Below are 23,937 nucleotides of genomic sequence, written 5' to 3'. Positions count from 1 at the left end.
ATAAAAAAAAAACAAATAAATAAATGAGTTGAATGAATGTATTAAATATACATTTTATAAATGACAAATGCTGTATTTTCCCCGCTTATAATTTGTGGTGAAAGTTTAGTGAAGATGCGGGACAGGTGCAGGGGTGTGTGTCATCTCTATAAATCACACTAATGATGTTCAGCCTGTGCTTCAGGAGAGTAATCAGCAGCAGTGTCGCAGATGTGCTCTGTATGTGACTGTCTGTAATCAGCTGAAGATAATGAGCAGCGGTACTCCTTACATCGGCAGTAAGATCAGTCTGATCTCTAAAGCTCAGATCCGCTATGAGGGAATATTATACACTATTGACACGGATCACTCCACCGTGGCGCTGGCGAAAGGTGAGTGTCCTGTCCGCTGCGCGCGCAGCTACAATACACGGACCGCGCGTGAGATCAGCTCATCAGAGGCATCCAGACAGCAATCCTCCTAGAAAACGAGTAGTTTTTCTGAGCCAGTTCTCTTCAGTTATATGAAATAAAATAGACGGTTGTTTAAATGTGCGAAGAATGTTCACTTGGGTAAAGTTGGTTTTATATTGGCACATTCGGTCTCCTGCATTCAATGACTTTAATTACACTACATTGGACACTCAGCGGACATTCGCAAGTAAATATGCCATTAAAACAACACTTGCCCGATCTGATCAGTTGTGGGAAAAAATTGTAGGATGGTAATGATGTCGCTGATTATTTTAGCAAAAAATAACTTTATTGCACGTATAATTAGAAGGTCATTGGACGCGTGAATGTTGTGACTGTGCGAAAATAAAGCCAACTTTACCCCAGTAGACTGTTCATGTATCACGTGTTTATATTAAAACCAGGGCTTCATTTGTGCCGGAACAAGCCGGATCCGGATTTGTGCCTTTTTTCGACTCCCTGCCAAATTATTACAACCCAACCATTTCATTTTTTTCACTTTTTCCCCATTTCATTTTCTTTCGCAACTGTTTTCATTAACCTATTGTGCTAAAGAGAGGATAGTCGCCAGGACGGCCACTTAGACGTCATTCTGTAGCCTATATTTGGTCGCTGAAGCCAACAAACTACTAAACATCGAGGCGTCTTACGCGCGCACTTTGGATGTGACCGTGAGCGCACAGAACACCGCCTGGAGTGCGAAAGTACCAAAAGCCTTAAAAATTATTTAAAAGTTAATAAAGATGTGCCAATTATACATTTGTGACAATGCAACAATGACCCGATTAGTCAGCGACAGTTCTGCTCTGTCCTGAAATGCTGGTTGTAGTGCAGACCAGATGCGCTGATGAGACGCGTGCTCATGCTTTCATCACTGGTTTAATCTCATAGTTTGTGTGGATTTATTTGCTCATCTAACCTACATGCTTTATTGAATAAATGCAGGAATTTCCCTCATAAACTTGAAAGCTGCGAGAATGGGTAAAACTGTGATATAGCTACACAATCCCCCGCTGAAATTCAGGACCTGATTAAATATAACTCTATTATACAGAGATTTGTCATAAAATTCCACAACTTTTTCGAAAATTTTCAGGCCTGGAAATTGCTGTTTTCCAGGTTATTCATGACCGTAAGGACCCTAAAAGCAACTGATGCAGGCTGTTAATCACTTAAACCGGTCCAGCAGTGCTCCTCTCCCTCCTCGGATCCATTACCCCGCTCCAACACTGTTTAAAACCCCTGCTGACCCCCTGCAGTTTATATCGGTTCAATGAAGCGGTCCAGCAAATTAATAACTAAGCCTAATCGGAGTCATAATCAAACATAGTAAAACTTTCACTTGATAGTAAATGTGTATAGGTTTGAGTGCTAATCCTTATCTGAGCCTCTAACTCTAGCACTCTCTATTCGTTTTCTGTGTGTATATATGAATAAATAACCTTGCTAGGTTTACTGTGTTGGGCTAACCCAGACTTCACAGCACTGGTGTAGTATTGCTCTGTTGTTGGTTTGATTGCTTCTGTCCTCGTTTGTAAGAGTCTAAATGTTAACACTGCAGCCCTATCACTGGTGTTAATGGAGAGGGTGAAGTTTGGTTGGGTTCCAGCTCTGATTTTCTTGCCTGTCTTGTAAAGTCCATCAGATTGGTTTATTTGGCTGTAACACAGTCATGGAGTCTCACTGCAGCTTTTGTTTTTGTCAGTGAGGTCTTTTGGGACGGAGGGGCGGCCGACAGACCGGCCCGTGCCTCCAAGGGATGAGGTCTTTGAGTACATCATCTTCAGAGGAAGTGACATCAAAGATATCACGGTCTGTGAGCCTCTGAAGATTCACCACAGTCTTCCTCAGGACCCTGCTATCGTTCAGGTTAGTCTGGCTGCGAGGGAGTCTCCAGCCGGTGTCTGCAGGCAGGGCTGATGTGTGTTTGTCTCCGTCAGTCGTCTGTGGGGTCGGTCCATTACCCTGCGTCTCAGGCCGGCTACAGTCCTTACCGGAGCGTGTTGCCCTCCTACAGCCAGCTGGCCGCCAGCTCGCTCCTCAGCCAGCAGTACGCCGCCGCCCTGGGCCTCGGTGAGATGAGCTGCCTCTGCTTCACACTGAGCTGTGAGCGGTGCTCAACCTGACTCTTCTGTCTGTTTCTGAGGCTCTGGTGTTCCTGTGAGGAGAGGCCCGATGGTGGAGCAGGCTGTTCAGACGGTGCCTGCGGAGCAAGCGGTGCAGAAGGGTTTGTCTGGAGCGCAGCAGCAGGGAGGAGAGACGGGCCGAGCGCAGAGGGCCAGAGCCCCGGCCCAGAGAGGTGAGCGACTCCAACCCAAACATGACATCCTCTGACATGTTCTCTACCAAACTGCTGGTTTAACCCTGTGACAATCCTTCTTTTTTTTTTTAAAGTTTTATTTTATTTTATTGGCGTTAAGCTGGATACATTTTTTGAATTTAGCAGGAACTTTAAACCCAATTTTGTTTCCTTGCATGAAAAAAGCCACAGAAGCTGGCATGACGTTAAACTCAAACGTTAAAAAGCTTACTCATGGTTTGGCGTTCATTCAGTATGAAATGATCCCGTGAACACAGAATAAACGGATCTCCCTGTAATCTAATGCTAAGAGGGCTGGTGTGCTACTTTTGTACTTCTGGTAGCTTGCGTTTCTTTTTGCATATTGCAGCATTTTTTTATTTTTCTCTGTGCTATACTTCAGTGACTCTACTTTTTATGACTTTGTTTGATGCGTAAAGATTGCACAAACTCAATCATCATGATCATATAAATGTAGCGTATAAAAATATAATTCTATTTTTAGCCATTGTGCTTCTACATCTGCTATAGAAGTATATTAGATTTGTGAGCTCCAGTGGTCACCTGCAAAGATGGCATTACGTTCCCAGGATTTGGCCCAATTAAGTGTTGCGCGCACACAAAAAAAAAACAGCTATATTCAGTAGTTCATATGCAACTGACAATTTTAGTTGCAGGACTTCCCTCTGTTTTGTTAGTGATGAAAGCAGTCTGCAGCGTTCTTCACTCATCTCTGCACTAATGCACTACATGTCTGTAGCAGTACTGAAGATGTGGTGGGCTTGGTGGGTTTCACAAGCATGAGTGTTGCTATGCCTACTTGAATAGCCTAAAGTGACCTCCTTTTGGTTAACGTTTACTTTAATCTTGTAATTCACTTAACTGCTTGCTTGATAGAATTTTAAAGAATCTTTTTTCTCTCTCTCTCTCCCCACTCCATGCTCTCCCCGTGGATCCCGTCTGTTTCAGCTGCACAGCAAGGAGCCTTGAAGGGGCCGAGTCCAGCCAATGACGAGAACAAGCCTCCAGGCAGCAGGAGAAAACAGGGTAAAGTCTGAAGCGTTTGTTCTCCTGTGGAAACCAGTACAGCTTCCGATCCATATCTGAGGTGTTTTGCAGGAGCTCGCCGGTCCAGGAACCGCAGCCGAGGTCAGATCCTCGTAGGCAGCAGCAAGCCCAGCACCCTGCAGTTTGAGTCGGACTTTGACTTCGAAATGGCAAACGCTCAGTTTAATAAAGACGACCTGGAGAAAGAGATTGAAGACAAGCTCAGTGTTCAAGGTATGTGGTTCTACATGAATCAGGAGTAGAAAACCTCAGACGAAGGGCAGGAGTTTGAGATGTTTTCTTTGAGCTCTTCTGTGTTTCTCCTGTCAGAACCGAAGGAGAGCCCGGAGGAAAGAAGCAATAAAGAGCAGGAGAAGCCTGTCTCTGAGAGCGAGAGCACTGCTGAAGAGGATCCACTCGGACCCAAGTGTTTCTACAATAAAGCCAAGTGCTTCTTCGATAACGTCTCCTCAGAGCTCAAGTCGAGGTATGAGCCGCTTGTGTTTCCAGCGGGAGAGTTTCCTCGGGGTAATCTCTCTGTCTCTCTGTCTCCAGGCGTACCACGTGGGCCGAGGAGAGGAAGCTGAACGTGGAGACCTTCGGGGTCCCTGGGCGGTTTCTGAGGGGCCGTGGGTTTCGGGGTAACTACAGAGGGAGACGGGGCCGAGGGGTAGTGCAGCATCCTGTCCCACAGAGAGTAGGGAGCAGACGGCTGTGAGGTCAGTTACTCTGTTTGATGAACTCTGAGTTATAGCACTGTAAAATACACCATCTCTGAGACTCATCTGGAGTTTGAAGTGTGTAAGGAGAACCCTTCAGGGCTGCGTTTCCCACACAACGATGTAAACCGCTGATTGACCACCATAGTACAATGCATTGTTGTGGAAGCGATCCAGCTGGTCACCACTGTTTCCCGATCACCATCACATCTCCCTCGTTTGAACCACAGTAGCTCAACAATATAGGGCCATTGTTAATGACTTCTGTTGTTAAGATCTGATATTTAACTGATTTCTAAGATGCTGCTTTATTTGATGTTTTGACTCGTCGCAGGTCCCTCTTATGTCGTACTACGGGGTATTTATGCACATGCGCACTCTTCAATAACAGCGCTTATTGAGGACATGCTAAAATACACGATTAAAATGCATTTATATTTGGAAAGGAAAGTGAATGTACTGCATGTTAGCTTGCTTATTTTGCCCAAGAGTATAATTAATTAAAGCCCATATGTCTAACAAGAAACTATGCTTCTAACCTCAGGTCGACAGCTGTATTTCCCACTACGTAAGTTTGTGACGCTGGTTGTGAATGTTTGAACTATGGTTTCGAGGAAGCACTGAATCGTTGAACTATGCTGGTAACGACAGAACTTGCAACAGTAGTTGGCTAACGACACTTGGGAAACCCACCCCTGATGTGTTCAGTTCTCAAGATGAGGAACATGACAGATTCCCCTCTGCGCTAATCACAGTGTTGGCAGCCTTTTATCAGTCGGTCATAATTTCTCCATCTAATCAGCTCCTGATGCATTGAAATCCCACTCGCCATTGCAGATGCTTGCTGGCTCTGAGTGAATGGCTACAGCTTTGGCTTAAACTTTCCTCTTTCCTCCAGATACACCGCCTTCCTCTGGGATGTGGGTGATTTTGCTCTTGTCTGAGTTTGGTTTCCGGTGTTGGAGATCTTCAGTGGTAAATATCACTAGACCGTCCTCGTCATCTCGCCCTCCTGTGAAAAATGGCTACATTGTTACTTTTCATTTGTTTAAACGGCCTTTTCCTTTTTGTTTAATGTGAAGAATCTCTCAGCTTTAAAATGTGAATGCACCTTAATCTATCTATCTTTTTGTTTTTTTTTTGCCTTTTAAAAATAGGATATTTTATTTGCATGTACGGCCAATTTAATGGCTATACAGGAAGATCCATTTAGATGGAGTAGATTTAACTTCAGCCTATGATATGTGGTCCCCAATACTTTTTTTTTTTTTTTTTTATTTTATTTTTTTTTTTTCCCATGTGTGTAAAATTGTAAGGGGATGTTGTTCTTGATTGTGATTGTTAATAAACATAGGAAATGAAAATCTTGAGTTTGTATTTTTTTATTTATTTTTTTTTATTCCTTTTAATAATAAAATGTGTTAACGATTAGTGAAAGGAATTGTTCCCCCAAAACATATTTTGCTGAATGTGCTCAGCCTGAGGTCATTCAAGATTAGGTTGAATTTGCCGTCAGAATGAGTCCAAAACGGCTGATTTAAAAACCTCAAAATCCACAAGTGATCTACACCACTCCAGTCCATCAGTTAATATCTTAAGACTAAAACTTCATTCTGTTTTAATTTTATATTTTATCGAATTTCAACTAGTAAGAAATTAATTCTTTATCAACAATTGATTTTGAATGGCAGCCTATGGTGACATTTAAACTAGTGAAAATACAATTACTGATATCAACAATTTAATTCTTGATATCAACAATTGGCATTTTAACTAGTGAAAATTGAATTGATATCAAGCATTCATATTCTGAGAAGGAATAAGTCAAAAACGGCTTGCCATAGTTTGGCAGGCTGTATCCCAGTAAGGCTGCCATGTCATGAAGCGCCGTCTGTATTTCAAGGATCCTTGGAAGACAGCCTTCATTTTGTCTTTGATTTGGTTTATTTTGAAGGATGCATAGTGTATCCTTTGTGTCCTCCAGTCACTCACAGTCCTTTTGCACACATCCCAATTCACAAAGCGTTAGAGGAAAAAAAGAATCGACATTGAACTCCTCCATTTTTCTTTCTTTGCTTTAAATGAGTCACAAAATGCTAAAGAGTTTGTAATGCACTGCCTGGCAAAAAGTCACCATCTGGGTTTAAATGAGCAAATGCGTTAGATTTCAGAATTGAATCCTTATTGCAGTGTTTTTGTCATGCATGTTTGGCAACTATTTTAACCTTAACTGATGCAGTGTGTAGATTTTTATTTCTCAAACGGCCATGTTGAAAGACTTACTCATGTTCATATTCCAGGATGACAATGACAAGATGCAGGAGTTGTTTGGAACACGCACCTAGTATTTTTAACTTTAAAAAATGGCAAAGTTAAACTTAAGTACTTAGATTTTACACTGTGATTTTCTTAATTGGTGTAATAACCGCCGACTTGAAGGTTCTTGGAACATGAGATGGATAAAGAGCTGCTTATTGAGAACGACAATGACAAACTTATTTGTAAAGCACTATTTAAGAACAACACGCATCGACCAAAGTACTGTACACAAAGATAGAAAACCCAACATAGAACAAGAGAAACAGAAGCCACTACAAATTAAAACAAGAACTGTAAACATTTTACACAGACTACACAGGGCTACGTAAAGTGCATGTGTGTACTGAGTAAACTGTGCAAGCAGTATGATGGACATGCAGGAGCAGGGCACAGAAGTAGTGAGCAGCATGCATGAAATAGAGCAGACTGTGCAAATGTGCAAGAATTGTGGGTGTGCGTGGAGGTAGATAACAGTTATGTGGTAATGAGTGGGTGTTAACAGTCCAGTATGTGAGTGTAGTTCTTCTCGTTTCCCTCGTCTGCAGTTAAGGAGTCATGATGGCTCGGGGGAAGAAGCTGTAACGCAAGCTGGCCGTGAGGACCGAACGCTCCTGTGCCTCCTGCCAGATAGCAATACTGATGGATTCGTGGATGTCTGTGATGGAGGGAAGGGAGACCCCAGTGGTCTTCTCTCTCCGCTGCAGGGTCTTGTGATTCGAGATGCTGCAGCTGCTCAGGATGCTCTCAATAGTCCCTCTGTAGAAAGTGCTGTAGTAACCTAGGGAGGGGAAATAGTGTACTCATGTCACCAATGATGTTATGATTCTTGGATCATGTCACTTAATGTGCATTGAGTACATCACATAAGAAAGATTGGTGGGATCTCTAACTTGTAGAACCTCTTTCTGTATTTATCAACAAGACAAGTGTAATTGATTTTATTAACAAAAGATAGTCAAGAATAATCAACTATTAAATGAATACCATAAATGAAAAAAAAAAAGTGCATAAGATACATAAAATGCAAGTGATTCATTTGGGTGTTGCTATGTCAGAGCTGTTATCTTATGGGAAGATAAAATGAAACTAATAATGTCAAGAACCTTATTATGCCTCAAACAAAAAAATGAAAGATTATTTGTTACCTTTTTTTTTTTTTTTTTTTGAAAAGGAAGGTGGCAAAAACCTTTTCGAGGCACTATATTTATATATATATATACACACACAGTGGGGGGAAAATAATTTGATCCCCTGCTGATTTTGTGAATTTGTATGTTTGCCCACTGACAAAGAAATGATCAGTCTATTATTTTAATGGTAGGTTTATTTGAACAGTGAGAGAATAACAAAAAATCCAGAAAAACACATTTAAAAAAAGTCATAAATTGGTTTGCATTTTAATGAGTCAAATAAGTATTTGAGCCCCTGTCAATCAGCAAGATTTCTGGCTCCCAGGTGTCTTTTATACAGGTAAAGAGCTGAGATTAGGAGCACTCTCTTAAAGGGAGTGTATAACCTGTATAAAAGACATCTGTCCACAGAAGCAATCAATCAATCAGATTCCAAACTCGCCACCATGGCCAAGACCAAAGAGCTGTCCAAGGATGTCAGGGACAGTGTTGCCAACTTAGCTATTTTGTAACTAGATTAGCGACTTCCACGCCCTTTTGAGACTTTTTTCAAAAGTTTAGGGACAAATATAGCAATTGCTTGGATAAACCTTCTAAATTCTCACCTGCCCACTGATCTATATTCATCTTTATATAGATCAGTGAATTTGCTATTATGATGTCATCTAGTGACATTTAGCCAATAGTTTTAGCTACTTTCATTTGAAAGCAGTTGGCAACACTGGTCAGGGACAAGATTGTAGACCTACACAAGGCTGGAATTGGCTACAAGACCATCTCCAAGCAGTTTGGTGAGAAGGAGACAACAGTTGGTGCGATTATTCACAAATGGAAGAAACACAAAATAACTGTCAATCTCCCTCGGACTGGGGCTCCATGCAAGATCTCACCTCGTGGAGTTTCAGTGATCGTGAGAATGGTGAGGAATCAGCCCAGAACTACACGGGAGGATCTTGTCAATGATCTCAAGACAGCTGGGACCATAGTCACCAAGAAAATAATTGGTAACACTACACCGTGAAGGACTGAAATCCTGCAGCGCCTGCAAGGTCCCCCTGCTCAAGAAAGCACATGTACAGCCCGTCTGAAGTTTGCCAATGATTCAGAGGAGAACTGGGCGAAAGTGTTCTGGTCAGATGAGACCAAAATCCAGCTCTTTGGCTTCAAATCAACTCGCCGTGTTTGGAGGAGGAGGAATGCTGCCTATGACCTCAAGAACACCACCCCCATGTCAAACATGGAGGTGGAAACATTATGCTTTGGGGGTGTTTCTCTGCCAAGGGGACAGGACACCTGCACTGCATCAAAGGGATGATGGATGGGGCCATATACCGTAAAATATTAGATGAGAACCTCCTTCTCTCAGCCAGAACACTGAAGATGGGTCGTGGATGGGTATTCCAGCATGACAATGACCCAAAACACACGGCCAAGCCAACAAAGGAGTGGCCTAGCCAGTCTCCAGACCTTCATCCCATAGAAAATCTGTGGAGGGAGCTGAAGGTTCGAGTCGCCAAACGTCAGCCTCGAAACCTTAATGACTTGGAGAGGATCTGCAAAGAGGAGTGGGACAAAAGCCCTCCTGAGATGTGTGCAGACCTGGTGAACAACTACAGGAAACGTCTGACCTCTGTGATTGCCAACAATCACAAGTACTAAGTCATGTTTTGCTTGGGGGTCAAATAATTATTTGACTTACTAAAATCCAAATAAATTTATAACTTTTTTTAATTTTGCTTTTGTTATTCTGCCTCTCACTGTTCAAATAAACCTACCATTAAAATTATAGACTGATCATTTCTTTGTCAGTGGGAAAACGTACAAAATCAGCAGGGGATTAAATATTTTTTTCCCCCACTGTACATATACACACACACTGCCACTTAAAAGTTTGGGATCAGGAAGATTTGTAATGTTTTTTAAGAGAGTCTGTTCTGCTCATCACGGCTGTATCTATTCAAACAAAAATACAGAAAAAAAGACAGTAATATTGTGAAATCGTATTGCAATTTCAAATTGGTTTCCTATTTTAATATACTTTAAAATATTATTTATTGCTGTGATGCACAGCTGTATTTTCAGCATCATTACTCCAGTCTTCAGTGTCACATGATCTTCAGAAATCATTCTAATATACTGATTTATTATGAGTGCTGAAACTGTTGTGCTGCTTCATATTGTTTTTTAGAACGTGTTATACTTTTTTCTTTGAATGCTGCTCTTTTTAAATTTGTATTCATCAAAGAATCAAAGTAGACATCTTTTCTAACAATTTAAGTCTTTACTATTAATTTTTATTCATTTAACACATCCCTCCTGAGTAGTATTAATTTCTTTAAAAAAATAAAAAATACTGACCCCAAACTTTTGAATAGCATTGTATATTGTAACACAAAACTCTTTTTTTTTTAAATAAATGCTGTTCTTTTTAACTTTTTATTCATCAAGGAATCACAGGTCCTCAAAAAAATATGAAGCAGCACAATGGTTTCCAACATTGATTATAAATCAGTATATTAGAATGATTTCTGAAGGATCATGTGACACTGAAGACTGAAGTAATGATGCTGAAAAATCAGCTTTGATCACAGAAATAAATTATATTTTAAAGTATATTCAAATAGAAAACTGTTATTTTAAATTGCATTAATATTTCACAAAATATTTTTTTTTGTATTTTGGATCAAATAGATACAGCCTTGATGAGAAGAAGAAACTTCTTTAAAAAATATAAAAAATCTTACTGATCCCAAACTTTTGAGCGGCAGTGTATATATATATATATATATATATATATGTATTCCTGTATCTCGAATAGTAGAGCATGGCGCTAGCAACGCCAAGATTATGGGTTCGATTCCCAGGGAAAGCAAGAGCTGTAAAAACTGTAACTTGAATGCAATGTAAGTAGCTTTGGATAAAAGTGTCTGCTAAATGCATAAATGTAAATGTAAATATATATATATATATATATATATATATATATACACTGCTCAAAGACATAAAAGGAACAAGTCAAGTCACCTTTATTTATATAGCGCTTTTAACAATACAGATTGTGTTAACGCAGCTTTACAGTATTAAATAGGAAAATAGTGTGTCAGTAATGCAGAAAGACAACAGTAAACAGTTAAAGGCAGTTCATTATTGAATTCAGATAAGTAATCATTCAGCTCAGTTCAGTTCTAATAGTGTCTGAGCAATCAAGTCGACGATATTGCTGGAAATGAAGTGTCCCCAACTAAACAAGCCAGAGGCGACAACGGCAAGGAACCAAAACCAGACGAAACCAGCAGTTCAATTCCAACTGCAGAAAAGTCAGATTGTAAGGGCTCAACTGGTTTCAATGGTCATTTCCCGATGGCCGTCTTGTTGACAAGGTCTTCACAGACGTTCAGGGCTGTAGAGGTCGCCTCTAGGTGCTGATCCACCATCTGTTCTGGATACAGACTGGATCTGGGTGGCTACGGTGACCCTGCAATAAGAAAGAAACAGACTAATATTAGCATAGATGCCATTCTTCTTTTAACGATGTAACAAGTACATTGTGTGTTATGGGAAGTGTTCCTGGTTCCGGTTGACCTAATTCAGTGAAGTGAAGTGAAGTTATGTGTTAGACCGAGATGGGTCTTTAATCTAGATTTAAACTGACAGAGTGTGTCTGCTTCCCGAACAGTGTTAGGTAGATTATTCCAGAGTTTGGGTGCTAAATAGGAAAAGGATCTGCCACCCACAGTTGATTTTGATATTCTAGGTATTATTAAATAGCCAGAGTTTTGAGATCGTAGCAGACATGGAGGACTATAATATAATAAGAGCTTGCTCAAGTACTGAGGTGCCAAACCATTCAGGGCTTTATAGGTAATTTACAAGATATTGAAATTGATATGTTTAATAGAGAGCCAGTGCAGTGTTGACAGAACTGGGCTAATGTGGTCATACTTCCTGGTTCTAGAAAGAACTCTAGCTGCTGCATTTTGGACCATCTGGAGTTTGTTTATTAAGCATGCAGAACAACCACCCAATAAAGCATTACAATAATCTAGCCTCGAGGTTATGAATGTATGAATTAACATTTATGCATTTGACATTGAGAGCATAGGTTGTAATTTAGATATATTTTTGAGATGGAAATGTAGAGGTCTGTGCATCCCTCCATGGATATGCCTCCCCAGACCATCACTGACCCACCACCAAACCTGTCATGGCAGCATAACTTTCTCTAGGGCTTCTCCAGACCCTTTCACGTCTGTCACATGTGCTCAGGGTGAATCTGCTCTCATCTGTGAAAAGCACAGGGCGCGAGTGGCGGACCTGCCATTCTGGTGTTCAATGGCAAATGCCAATCAATCTCCAAGGTGCCGGGCAGTGAGCACAGGGCCCACTAGAGGACATCGGGCCCTCAGGCCACCCTCATGAAGTCTGTCTCTGATTGTTTGGTCAGAAGCATTCACACCAGTGGCCTGCTGGAGGTCATTTTGTAGGGCTCTGGCAGTGCTCAATCTGTTCCTGCTTGCACAAAGGAGCAGATACCGGTCCTTATAAGGTTAAGGACCTTCTACGGCCCTGTCCAGCTCTTCTAGAATCTCCTGTCTCCTGGAATCTCCTCCATGCTCTTGAGACTATGCTGGGAGACACAGCAAACCTTCTGGCAATGGCACATATTGATGTACCATCCTGGAGGATTTGGACTGCCTGTGCAACCTCTGTAGGGTCCAGGTATCGCCTCATGCTAAGAGTAGTGACACTGACCCTAGCCAAATGCAAAACTAGTGAAAAACAGTCAGAAAAGATGAGTATATACAGTGGCATGCGAACGTTTGGGAACCTCTTGCAGAATCTGTGAAAATGTGGATAATTTTACCAAAATAAGAGAGATCATACAAAATGCATGTTATTTTTTATTTAGTACTGTCCTGAGTAAGATATTTTCCATAAAAGATTTTTACATATAGACCACAAGACAAAAAAATAGCTGAAATTATTAAAATAACCACATTCAAAAGTTTGGGAACCCTTGGTTTGGGAACCCTCCTTAATACTGTGTGTGGTTACCTGGATGATCTACGACTGTTTTTTTGTTTTGTGAGTTGTTCATGAGTCCCTTGTTTGTTCTGAACAGTTCAACTGAGCACTGTTCTTCAGAAAAATCCTCCAGGTCCTGCAGAATCTTCAGTTGTCCAGCATCTTTTGCATATTTTAACCCTTTCCAGCAGTAACTGTATGATTTTGAGATCCACCTTTTCACACTGAGGATGATTGAGGGACTCAAACACAATTATTAAAAAAGGTTCAAACATTCACTGATGCTCCTGAAGGAAACACGATGCATTAAGAGCCGGGGGGTGAAAACTTTTGAACAGGATGAAGATGTCCAAATTTTTCTTATTTTGTTGAAATATCATATTTTTCCATTTAGTACTGCCCTTCTGACGCGACAGAAGATACTTGCATGTTTCCTGGAAGACAAATGAAGTACAGTTTACCTTGATCTTCAAATTCAAAAAGTTTTCACCCAAACATCTTTTATGGAAAATATCTTACTCAGGACAGTACTAAACAAAACAAATAACATAATTGATTTGTATGATCCACATTTTCACAGATTCTGCAAGGGGTTCCCAAACTTTCGATCCCCACTGTATATATATATATACTGTGATGAGTCGGCTGCCTCCCCCCTTTCTATCATCACCACCCCGTCCCGTATTCGGAGTGGGTGTGTGAGAGAGGAGGGGCGCTGAACACGCAGGGCTGGCGGCGTGTGATGAGGCGCACCTGACGTGAATAGAGCCTCATCACCGCCGCTGTTTAAACGCCGAGCGCGCCTCTCCTCGGGAGACCGGTCTCTTCCCCCGTGCATGCACGCTGGTGTCCTCGTGGGTCCAGGAAGGGAGCGTTGAGGGATCTCCTGCCGCCGCCAGAGACGCGAGCCGCCGGACCCGCAGTCCAGATGACGCCGTACTCGTGATACGGCCGACGGGCCAGGATGCTGGGCCCGTAGAGTCCCCCAGAAGTGCCGCGGCCAGCTGAGGACGAAGCCGCGAGCGGAAGCCGCCGCCCCTCGCGCCCCGGACCAGGAGGGGAGCGTGTGCGGCCACCGGACTCCGCCCCTTCCCTGGACCCTTCCCTTCTGAACACTGTCCTCCTTCACTAGCCCCGCAGCACGACGAGGACACCAGATCCCTGTTTATTTTGGACACTTTTCCCCCTTTGGACACATTATTTTAATATTTTGTTTAATAAAAACCTCTCCGAGGCTTGACGCCACGCCCACTGTGTCTGTCGTTTGCTCCTCCCGCCACAATACACTACTCACAAAAAGTTAGGGATATTCGACTTTCGGGGGAAAATTCAGAATGCACCTAAGATGCACTATAACCTTTACAGGTGAACTTAATTTGACCTTCTCTAAACTTTTGAATGCACATGTCAGAATCAGAATCAGAATGAGCTTTATTGGCCAAGTATCTTTACACATACAAGGAATTTGTTATAGTGACAGAAGCTCCACAGTGCAACAGAAAGACAGTAACAGGACAGGACACAGGTAATGAAACAAAATAACAGGAAATAGCCAATAACCAATGTACAAAGCAGCAAAAAAAAATACACAATATATAATATAATATAGGCGACTATGTATGTACAGGTCAAGTATGTGCAAATTAGAAATGAGAAAATAAAAATAAAATAAGTGAGTGTGGTGAATGGATAATGTATTAGTTGTGTGTTCTACGTTTATTTATTGAGTGTTCATGAGATGTATTGACTGAGGGAAGAAACTGTTCCTGTGTCTGGTCGTTCTGGTGCTCAGAGCTCTGTAGCGTCGACCAGATGGTAAAAGTTCAAAGAGGTTGTGTGCTGGATGTGAGGGGTCCAGAGTGATTTTACCAGCCTTTTTGCTCACTCTGGAAAAGTACAGTTCTTGGAGAGTGGGGAGGGTTGTACCAATGATTCGCTCAGCAGTCCGGACTACCCTCTGTAGTCTTCTGAGGTCAGATTTGGTAGCTGAGCTGAACCAGACAGTTATTGAGGTGCAGAGGATGGATTCAATGATGGCAGAGTAGAACTGTTTCAGTAAGTCCTGTGGCAGGTTGAACTTCCTCAGCTGGCGAAGAAAGTACAACCTCTGCTGGGCCTTCCTGACAATGGAGTCAATGTGAATATCCCACTTCAGGTCCTGAGAGATGGTGGTGCCCAGGAATCTGAATGACTCCACTGCAGTCACAGTGCTGTTCATGATGGTGAGTGGGGGGAGAGCAGGGGGGTTTCTCCTGAAGTCCACGATCATGTCCACAGTTTTGAGCATGTTAAGCTCCAGGTTGTTGAGACTGCACCAGACAGCCAGCTCCTTAACCTCCTGTCTGTAAGCAGACTCGTCACCGTCCTGGATGAGGCCAATCAGTGTGGTGTCGTCTGCGAACTTAAGGAGCTTGACAGAGGGGTCTTTAGATGTGCAGTCGTTGGTGTAGAGGGAGAAGAGCAGTGGGGAGAGTACGCAGCCCTGAGGAGCTCCATTGCTGATGGTTCGAGTGCTGGATGTGAATTTGCCAAGCTTTACTAACTGCTGTCTGTCTGTCAGGAAGCTGTTGATCCACTGGCAGACGGAGGTGGGGACGGAGAGCTGAGTTAGTTTATTTTGAATGGTTTCCGGGATAATGGTGTTAAAAGCGGAGCTGAAGTCCACAAACAGGATCCTCACATAAGTCCCTGGTCTGTCCAGATGCTGCAGGATGAAGTGCAGTCCCATGTTGACTGCATCATCCACAGACCTGTTTGCTCTGTAGGCAAACTGCAGGGGGTCCAGTAAGGGTCCAGTGATGTCCTTCAGATGAGCCAGAACCAGTCTTTCAAATGATTTCATGGCTACAGACGTTAGGGCCACAGGTCTGTAGTCATTAAGTCCAGTAATTTTGTGTTTCTTTGGAACGGGGATGATGGTGGAGCGTTTGAAGCATGAGGGGACTTCACACAGCTCCAGTGATCTATTGAAGATCTGTGTGAAGATGGGGGCCAGCTGCTCAGCACAGATTTTTAGGCAGGCTGGTGACACACCGTCTGGACCAGGTGCTTTCCTTCTTTTGTTCTTCCTGAAGACCTGGCACACATCGTCTTCGCTGATTTGAATTGTAGGTGTGGGGGAGAGAGGGGTTGCTGGAGGTGTGAATGGTTGTGTGGAGGGGTGTTCTGGGCGGGTGTGGGGTGATCGTTCAAAACGACAAAAGAACTCGTTTAAGTCGTCTGCCAGGTGTTGATTCTCCAGAGTGCTGGGGGGTGGTGTTTTGTAGCTGGTGATGTCCTTCAATCCTAACCACACTGAAGCCGGATCACTGGCAGAGAATTTGTTCCTGAGCTTGTCAGAATAATTCCTCTTTGCCACTCTGATCTCCTTTTCCAGTGTGTATTTGGCCTGTTTGTACAATACTTTATCCCCCTTTCTGTGAGCATCTTCTTTGGCCTGACGGAGCTGTCTGAGTTTGGCAGTGAACCATGGTTTGTCATTGTTGTAGAATAGATGAGTCCTGGTAGGAATGCACATGTCCTCACAGAAACTGATATAGTAAAAAAAGTAAAGTCGTGACGTATTGTCAAGTATGGTGACCCATACTCGAAATTGGTGCTCTGCGTTTAACCCATCCAAGTGCACACACACAGCAGTGAGTAGTGAACAAATGCACACACACACACACACACACACCGTGAACACACACCCGGAGCAGTGGGCAGCCATGCTGCGGCGCCCGGGGAGCAATTGGGGGTTCGGTGCCTTGCTCAAGGGCACCTCAGTCGTGGTATTGAGGGTGGAGAGAGCGCTGGACATTCACTCCCCCCACCTACAATCCCTGCCGGCCGGGGGCTCGAACTCGCAACCTTTCGATTACGAGTCCGACTCTCTAACCATTAGGCCACGACTTCCCCATATAAGATGTTACAGTCTCTGTGAGCTCGCCCAGGTCATTTGCCGCAGCTTCAAAAACAGTCCAATCAGTCAGGTCGAAACAGGCTTGTAAATCCCGCTCTCTTTCGTTAGTCCATCTTTTAACAGATCTTAATACTGGCTTCACAGACTTAAGTTTCTGCCTGTAGGATGGAATAAGATGAACCAAACAGTGATCAGAGAGTCCTAAAGCTGCTCGTGGAACCGAGTGATATGCGTCCTTTATTGTTGTGTAACAGTGATCCAATATATTACTGTCTCTGGTGGGGCATGTGATGTGCTGTCTGTATTTTGGCAGTTCACGGGAGAGATTTGCTTTATTAAAGTCCCCGAGAATGATTAAAACAGAGTCCGGGTGTTGTTGTTCACTCTCTGTGATCAGATCAGCGAGTTTCTGTAGAGCTGTGCTCACGTGCGCTTGCGGTGGAATGTAGACACTCACGAGAATGAACGAGCAGAACTTCCGCGGCGAATAGAACGGCTTGCAGTTAATGAAGAGCGTTTCTAGATCTGAACAGCACATCTTCTTTAACACAGTTACATCTGTACACCACCTCTCATTGATGTAAAAGCATGTCCCGCCGCCGCGCGATTTTCCCGTTGATTCTGTGTCCCGATCTGCTCTGATCAGCTGGTAATTAGGCAGATGAATCGCGCTGTCCGGTATGTCGCCATTCAACCAGGTTTCTGTGAAACATAGAGCAGCAGAGTTAGAAAAGTCCTTGTTTGTCTGGGAGAGCAGAAGGAGTTCGTCCGTTTTGTTGGGTAGAGAGCGGAGATTCGCCAGATGGATGCTAGGTAACGCCGTTCTAAATCCGCGCTGACGAAGTTTCACGAGCGTGCCGGCTCTCTTTCCCCGTCTGCGCCTCCTGTAGCGTTTGACCAGAGCTACGGCTCCGCCAACTACAATGTCCAGCAAAACGTCCGAAAAATCAAAAACCGGTAGAAGATTTTGTGGTGTGTTCTGCCGAATGTTCAGCAGATCATCCCTGGTAAAGCTGATCTTATTTGAAAAACAAAAAACAGGAAAAACAAACAAAAACAATACAAACACTGAGGAGCAACGCACAATAGTTGCCATCAGCGGCGCCATTATGATGACGCCATGTCCAACTGTTTCAGTACTTACTGCATAACATGCTGTTCTCTAACGAGGTGATTAACCTCAAATATCACAACAAGTGTCTGATCCATGAATTAACCACTAAATTATCTGGTTCAATGACAATTTGTATTTAAACAGTCCTCTTCATCATGCAGTTCACATTTTGACATCATGAGACCAAGACGACACCTAACAATTGATCAACAGTTCCTGGCCATTGCGAGGCTTCAAATGGGGTGTTCTCAGAGGGAAGTTGCCACTGAGCTTAAAGTGTCACAGAGTGTTATCAGCAGGTTGCAACAGAGACACAAAGAGACTGGAAGAGTCACAGAAAGGCATAGAAGTGGGCGTCTTTTGGCCACATCCCATGCTGATGACCGCTTCATTGTGAAGAGTGCCCTGTGGAACCAGATTATGAATGCCACTCAACTCCAGGGACGTTTAAGGAAAGTGAGAGGCACCCGAGTGTCACATCAGACCATTCGAAACCGCTTACATCAGCATGGTCTGCGTGCTAGATGACCTGCAATGGTACCTGACCACACCACCAGGCACAGGCGTCATCATCAGGGAGCATTTGCTCTGGACGAGAAACCAGTGGGCCTCAGTGCTGTTCTCTGATGAAAGTCGATTCACACTGAGCAGAAATGATGGCCGTCAACGCTGTTGGAGATGTCAAGGAAAATTCTATGCATCAGCCACTGTTCTCTGGTGTTACAGTCTGGGCAGAGTCAGAATGAGAATCACAATTAGCTTTATTGCACATAAAAGGAATTTGTTTTAGTGACAGTAGCTCCACAGTGCCACAGAATGACAGCGACAGGACAGGACACAGATAATTAAAATAATAATAATAATATTAATGTACAAATATACAAAATGGACAATATGCAAAATAGCACAAACACAATATACAAAATAGACAATTCAGTATGTACAGGTATGTTAGGTGCAAATTTGAAACGTAATAAGTATGTGTGTTAAATAAAAAGTGTGATAGTGTTGTGTGTTTCATGTTTATTGTTAAGAGTTAAATGTTCAAGAGATGGATTGCCTGAGGGAAGAAACTGTTTCTGTGTCTGGTCCGACCAGACGGTAACAGTTCAAAGAGGGAGTGTGCTGGATGTCAGGGGTCCAGAGCGATTTTACCAGCCCTTTTGCTCACTCTGGACGAGTACAGTTCTTGGAGAGTGGGGAGGGTTGTACCAATGATTCGCTCAGCAGTCCAGACTACTCTCCGTAGTCTTCTGAGGTCAGATTTGGTAGCTGAGCTGAACCAGACAGATATTGAAGTGCAGAGGATGGATTCAGTGATGACAGAGTAGAACTATTTCAGCAAGTCCTGTGGCAAGTTGAACTTCCTCAGCTGGCGAAGAAAGTACAACCTCTGCTAGGCCTTCCTGACAATGGAGTCTATGTAATTGCCCCACTTCAGGTCCTGAGAAATACTGGTGCCCAGGAATCTGAATCACTCGACTGTTGTTACAGTGCTGTTCATGATGGTGAGTGGGGGGAATGCAGGGGGGTTTCTCCTGAAGTCCACGATCATCTCCACAGTTTTGAGCGTGTTGAGCTCCAGGTTGTTAAGACTGCACTAGACAGCCAGCTCCTTATCCTCCTGTCTGTAAGCAGATTCATCACCGTCCTGGATGAGGCCGATCAGTGTGGAGCTTGACAGAGGGGTCTTTAGATGTGCAGTCATTGGTGTACAGAGAGAAGAGCAGTGGGGAGAGAACGCAACCCTGAGGAGCTCCAGTGCTGATCGTATGGGTGCTGGACGTGTATTTTCCCAGCATCACTAGCTGCTGCCTGTCTGTCAGGAAGCTGTTGATCCACTGACAGACGGAGGTGGGGACGGAGAGCTGAGTCAGTTTTAGCAGGAGGAGGTTGGGAATGATAGTGTTAAAGGCTGAGCTGAAGTCCACAAACAGGTTCCTCACATAAATCCCTGGTCTGTCCAGGTGTTGCAGTATGTAATCCAGTCCCATGTTGACTGCATCATCCACAGACCTGTTTGCTCTGTAGGCAAACTGCAGGGGGTCCAGTGAGGGTCCAGTGATGTCCTTCAGATAAGCCAAAACCAGTTTTTCAAATTACTTCATGACCACAGATGTTAGAGCCACAGGTCTGTAGTCGTTAAGTCCTGTTATCTTGGGTTTCTTTGGGACGGGGATGATGGTGGAGCGTTTGAAGCATGAAGGGACTTCAAACAGCTCCAGTGATCTGTTGAATATCTGTGTGAAGATGGGGGCCAGCTGGTCAGCACAGGATTTCAGACAGGCTGGTGTCACACCATCTGGGCCTGGTGCCTTCCTTCTCTTGTTCTCTTTGAAGACTTGGTGCACGTCATCTTCTCTTATCTGCAGTTCAGGTGTGGGGGAGATGGGGGTCGCAGGAGGTGGGAATGGTGTTTTTTCAAACCTACAATAGAACTCATTAAGATTGTCTGCCAGTTGCTGATTCTCCACAGTGCTGGAGGATGGTGTTTTGTAGCTGGTGATGTCTTTCAGACCTTTCCATACTAAAGCCGTGTCACTGGAAGAGAATTGGATCCTTAGCTTAGCGGAATAATTCCTCTTTGCCACTCTGATCTCCTTTTCCAGTGTGTATTTGGCCTGTTTATACAAGGCAGGTGTGCCTAGTCAATACAGAACTGCCCTACACCTTGTGAATGGTACTGTGACAAGCCAATACTACCTGAATAACTTCATTAATCCAGTCATTGTGCCTCTGCATGAGCAACACAGGCCTGATTTCATCTTCATGGACAACAATGCCCCAGCACATCGAGGTCGCATCATCATGGAACGGCTTCTGGAGGCTGGGGTACCTCAAATGGAGTTGCCTGCACTTTCTCCAGACCTGAATCCCATAGAAAACCTATGGGATCAGCTGAGTTGTCTCGTAAAGGGTCTTAACCCTGCACCCCAGAACCTCAATGACCTGATGGCAGCCCTTCAAGGAGAGTGGGATGCCATGCCTCAGCAGAGAAGCATGAGACGTCATTGTCAAGGTGTAATTGATGCTCAAGAACAGTCTCAAGTTATTGAGACATTGACTTTTTTTGTTGTGGTATACCACCACTGTTGATAGCTTTTGTTTCAATAAATAGTTTGAGATGAAACAATTACCTTTGCATGCTTCTACTTAAATGCCCCACTTTCATGATATAATATCACTGTAGAATGAACTTTTTACATTTTCCATAAATTTCACCCAAAAGTCGAATATCCCTAACTTTTTGTGAGTAGTGTGTGTGTGTGTTTATGTATATATATATATATATATATATATATATATATACATAAACACACACACACTACTCACAAAAAGTTAGGGATATTCGACTTACAGTATATATATATATATATATATATATATATGTAATTCATTTAAATTAATTAAACACTTTAAATAGACTATATATATTATATTATTATATGATATATAGTTTATTTAAAGTGTTTAATTAATTTAAATGAATTACATACAGTATATATATATATATATATATATATATATATATATATATATATATATATATTGTCACGGGGTGAACAATCACACGACAAGGACCGTTCCAATAAATGCCCCGGAGGGTGGATTTATTGTCCCAAAAAGGGGAAAAAAAAGGTAACAAACAGGTGTAATAGTGCGCTCGTGCAGTCTGTGCTCTCTTCCTCGGTCCTTGTGCAGGGTGCTCGTGCTCTAAGTGGGCTGTCCGGTCACACGCTGCTGTCTGTAGGAGCAAAGAGATCAGAGAGAGAGTGGTTAGCTGCAGTCTTTCTGGAGGTCCAACTCAACAGTGGCAAGATCTGCTGGGCTTATAATGCTGCCGGCTGACGAGCTGCAGCTGGGCCGGATCAGCCGGTAATGAGGAAGTGCAGGTGCTCTGCCTCCGTTTCCAGGGCGACGCTGATGAAATATCGGGACGCTCGTCACACCCCCCCCCCCCCCCAAGCGTTGTCCTGGTCCTGTTGGAAATGTGAGACAGTAGGGGATTAACAGGGGGTGGGTGGGGAGTGACCCCTGACAGACCTGCAAAAGCTGCCCAAATCCGAGAGAGACCGTCGGCGTTCGCGGCCCCGGCGCGGTGACGCACAACGAAGTGGAAGTCCTGGAGCGCGAGGAACCAACGAGTCACCCTGGCATTGGTGTCTTTGGCGCGGGCCATCCACTGGAGGGGCGCGTGGTCCGTGACCAGGGTGAACTTCCGGCCGAGGAGGTAGTAGCGCAGCTCCAGGACTACCCACTTGACGGCCAGGGCTTCCTTTTCCACGGCGGCGTAGTTTCTCTCGGCTGGGGTCAGCTTCCTGCTGATATACAGGACGGGATGCTCCTCTCCTTCTTGAACTTGTGACAGGACGGCTCCCAGTCCTGTATCGGAGGCATCCGTCTGCAGCAGGAAGGGGCAGCTAAAATCTGGGGCTCGGAGGACAGGCTCGGAAGAGAGCGCCTCCTTGATCCTTTTGAAGGCCTCTTCTGATGCTGACGACCACTGTATCTTCTCCGGCTGCCCCTTCCTGGTCAGATCTGTCAGGGAGGCAGCTAAGGAGGAGAAGTTAGGGATGAAGCAGCGATAATACCCTGCCAACCCCAAGAAGGCTCGTACCTGGCGCTTCGTCGTCGGTCTCGGTGCGTGGTGTACGGCTTCCACCTTTTTCTCCTGTGGGCGAATTAGACCCTGGCCTACTTGGAACCCCAGGTACTTTACCTCTGAGAGCGCAAGATGGCACTTGCGGGGGTTGGCGGTGAGTCCAGCCCTCCGGAGCTCGGAAAGCACCCTCCGCAGTCTCTCCAGATGATCCTCCCAAGATATGGAATGGACCACCACGTCATCCAGGTAGGCCGCAGCATACGCCTGGTGGGGCCGTAAGAGGACGTCCATCATACGCTGGAACGTGGCGGGTGCCCCGTGGAGGCCGAAGGGAAGGGTCTGGTACTGCCAGTGGCCACTAGGGGTGGAAAAAGCAGTTTTAGGTTTGGCATTTTCTGAAAGGGGTACCTGCCAATAACCCTTTGTGAGGTCCAGCGTTGAGATGTACCGGGCCCTTCCCAACCGATCTAGAAGCTCGTCTAACTTCAGCATCTGTTGTATTTCCTCCTCGATGGCTTGCCGACGAGCCTCAGGGACACGATAGGGCCGTTGCCTGACGATAACTCCGGGAGGCGTCTGGATATCATGCTGGATGATGTTGGTCTGCCCGGGAAGAGGGGAGAACACATCTGAGAACTGACCGTCCATACATATGATAATCATGCAGATACGGCCACATTCCCCACACAATACACACACACACACACATATAAAAAATGTTGAAGAAAAAAAAAAGTTTTTTTTTTTAATGGAAAAAGCAGATCGCTAAGTTACGCCCTGCTCAGATGACAGCTGCGTCACAGCGTGCATCACTCAGGAGAGAGCGCCAAATTCAAATAATCTATATTCCGCTTATCTGAGACTTTTTTTTCCGTGGACGGTCTCATTCTGTTTGTAAAACTGTATGCTACAACATCGTGTTGTTTTTTTACCACCAAAACGCTGTTTTTGAGCGTAATTAATTCCATAACGGACGCGAACAATAACTTTCCCGAAGAAATGAAATGTAAACAAAGGAATATTCATCCTTATTACAACGTTATTGTTTCGCTGGACTAAAAGTGCTCGCTGGGATGTTGTTCTGTGGACCCTTACCTCTCTAACTAAACTGGGATTTCAGCAGTGGACGCGTTTGTGGCTCGTTATTACAATGATGATGGTACGTACTGCTTTTTTAATCTGCTTGTTTTGATGTGGACTGCTTGCACAAATGTAGCAAATACATTCCTTATAAGCTTTCCATCGAAAAACAGCGATCTGTCGTCGATGCTTGAGGCTTAGACCTTCAGAATGATATATAGTTTGTCAAGATTAACTTTGTCCCGTTT

General features: G+C 43.9%; 1 protein-coding gene across 1 annotated transcript; it reads left to right on the top strand.

The window, feature by feature from the left end:
- Positions 1-250: 250 nt before the first annotated feature.
- Positions 251-5,622, top strand: LOC306859881 (protein LSM14 homolog B-like; the record flags this gene model as incomplete). Its single annotated transcript, XM_079401270.1, has 9 exons — positions 251-371; positions 2,158-2,321; positions 2,393-2,525; positions 2,599-2,751; positions 3,721-3,798; positions 3,871-4,032; positions 4,129-4,285; positions 4,354-4,517; positions 5,416-5,622. 8 exons carry the CDS (start codon positions 251-253, stop codon positions 4,514-4,516), a joined length of 1,131 nt encoding a protein of 376 aa, XP_079257396.1. The 3' UTR covers position 4,517; positions 5,416-5,622.
- Positions 5,623-23,937: the final 18,315 nt, after the last annotated feature.

This window comes from Barbus barbus (assembly GCF_936440315.1).
Source record: "Barbus barbus genome assembly, chromosome: 40".
In the NCBI taxonomy this organism is placed as follows: Eukaryota; Metazoa; Chordata; class Actinopteri; order Cypriniformes; family Cyprinidae; genus Barbus; species Barbus barbus.
Note: the sequence above shows the minus strand (reverse complement) of the source record. Positions and strands in the feature narration are given on the sequence as shown.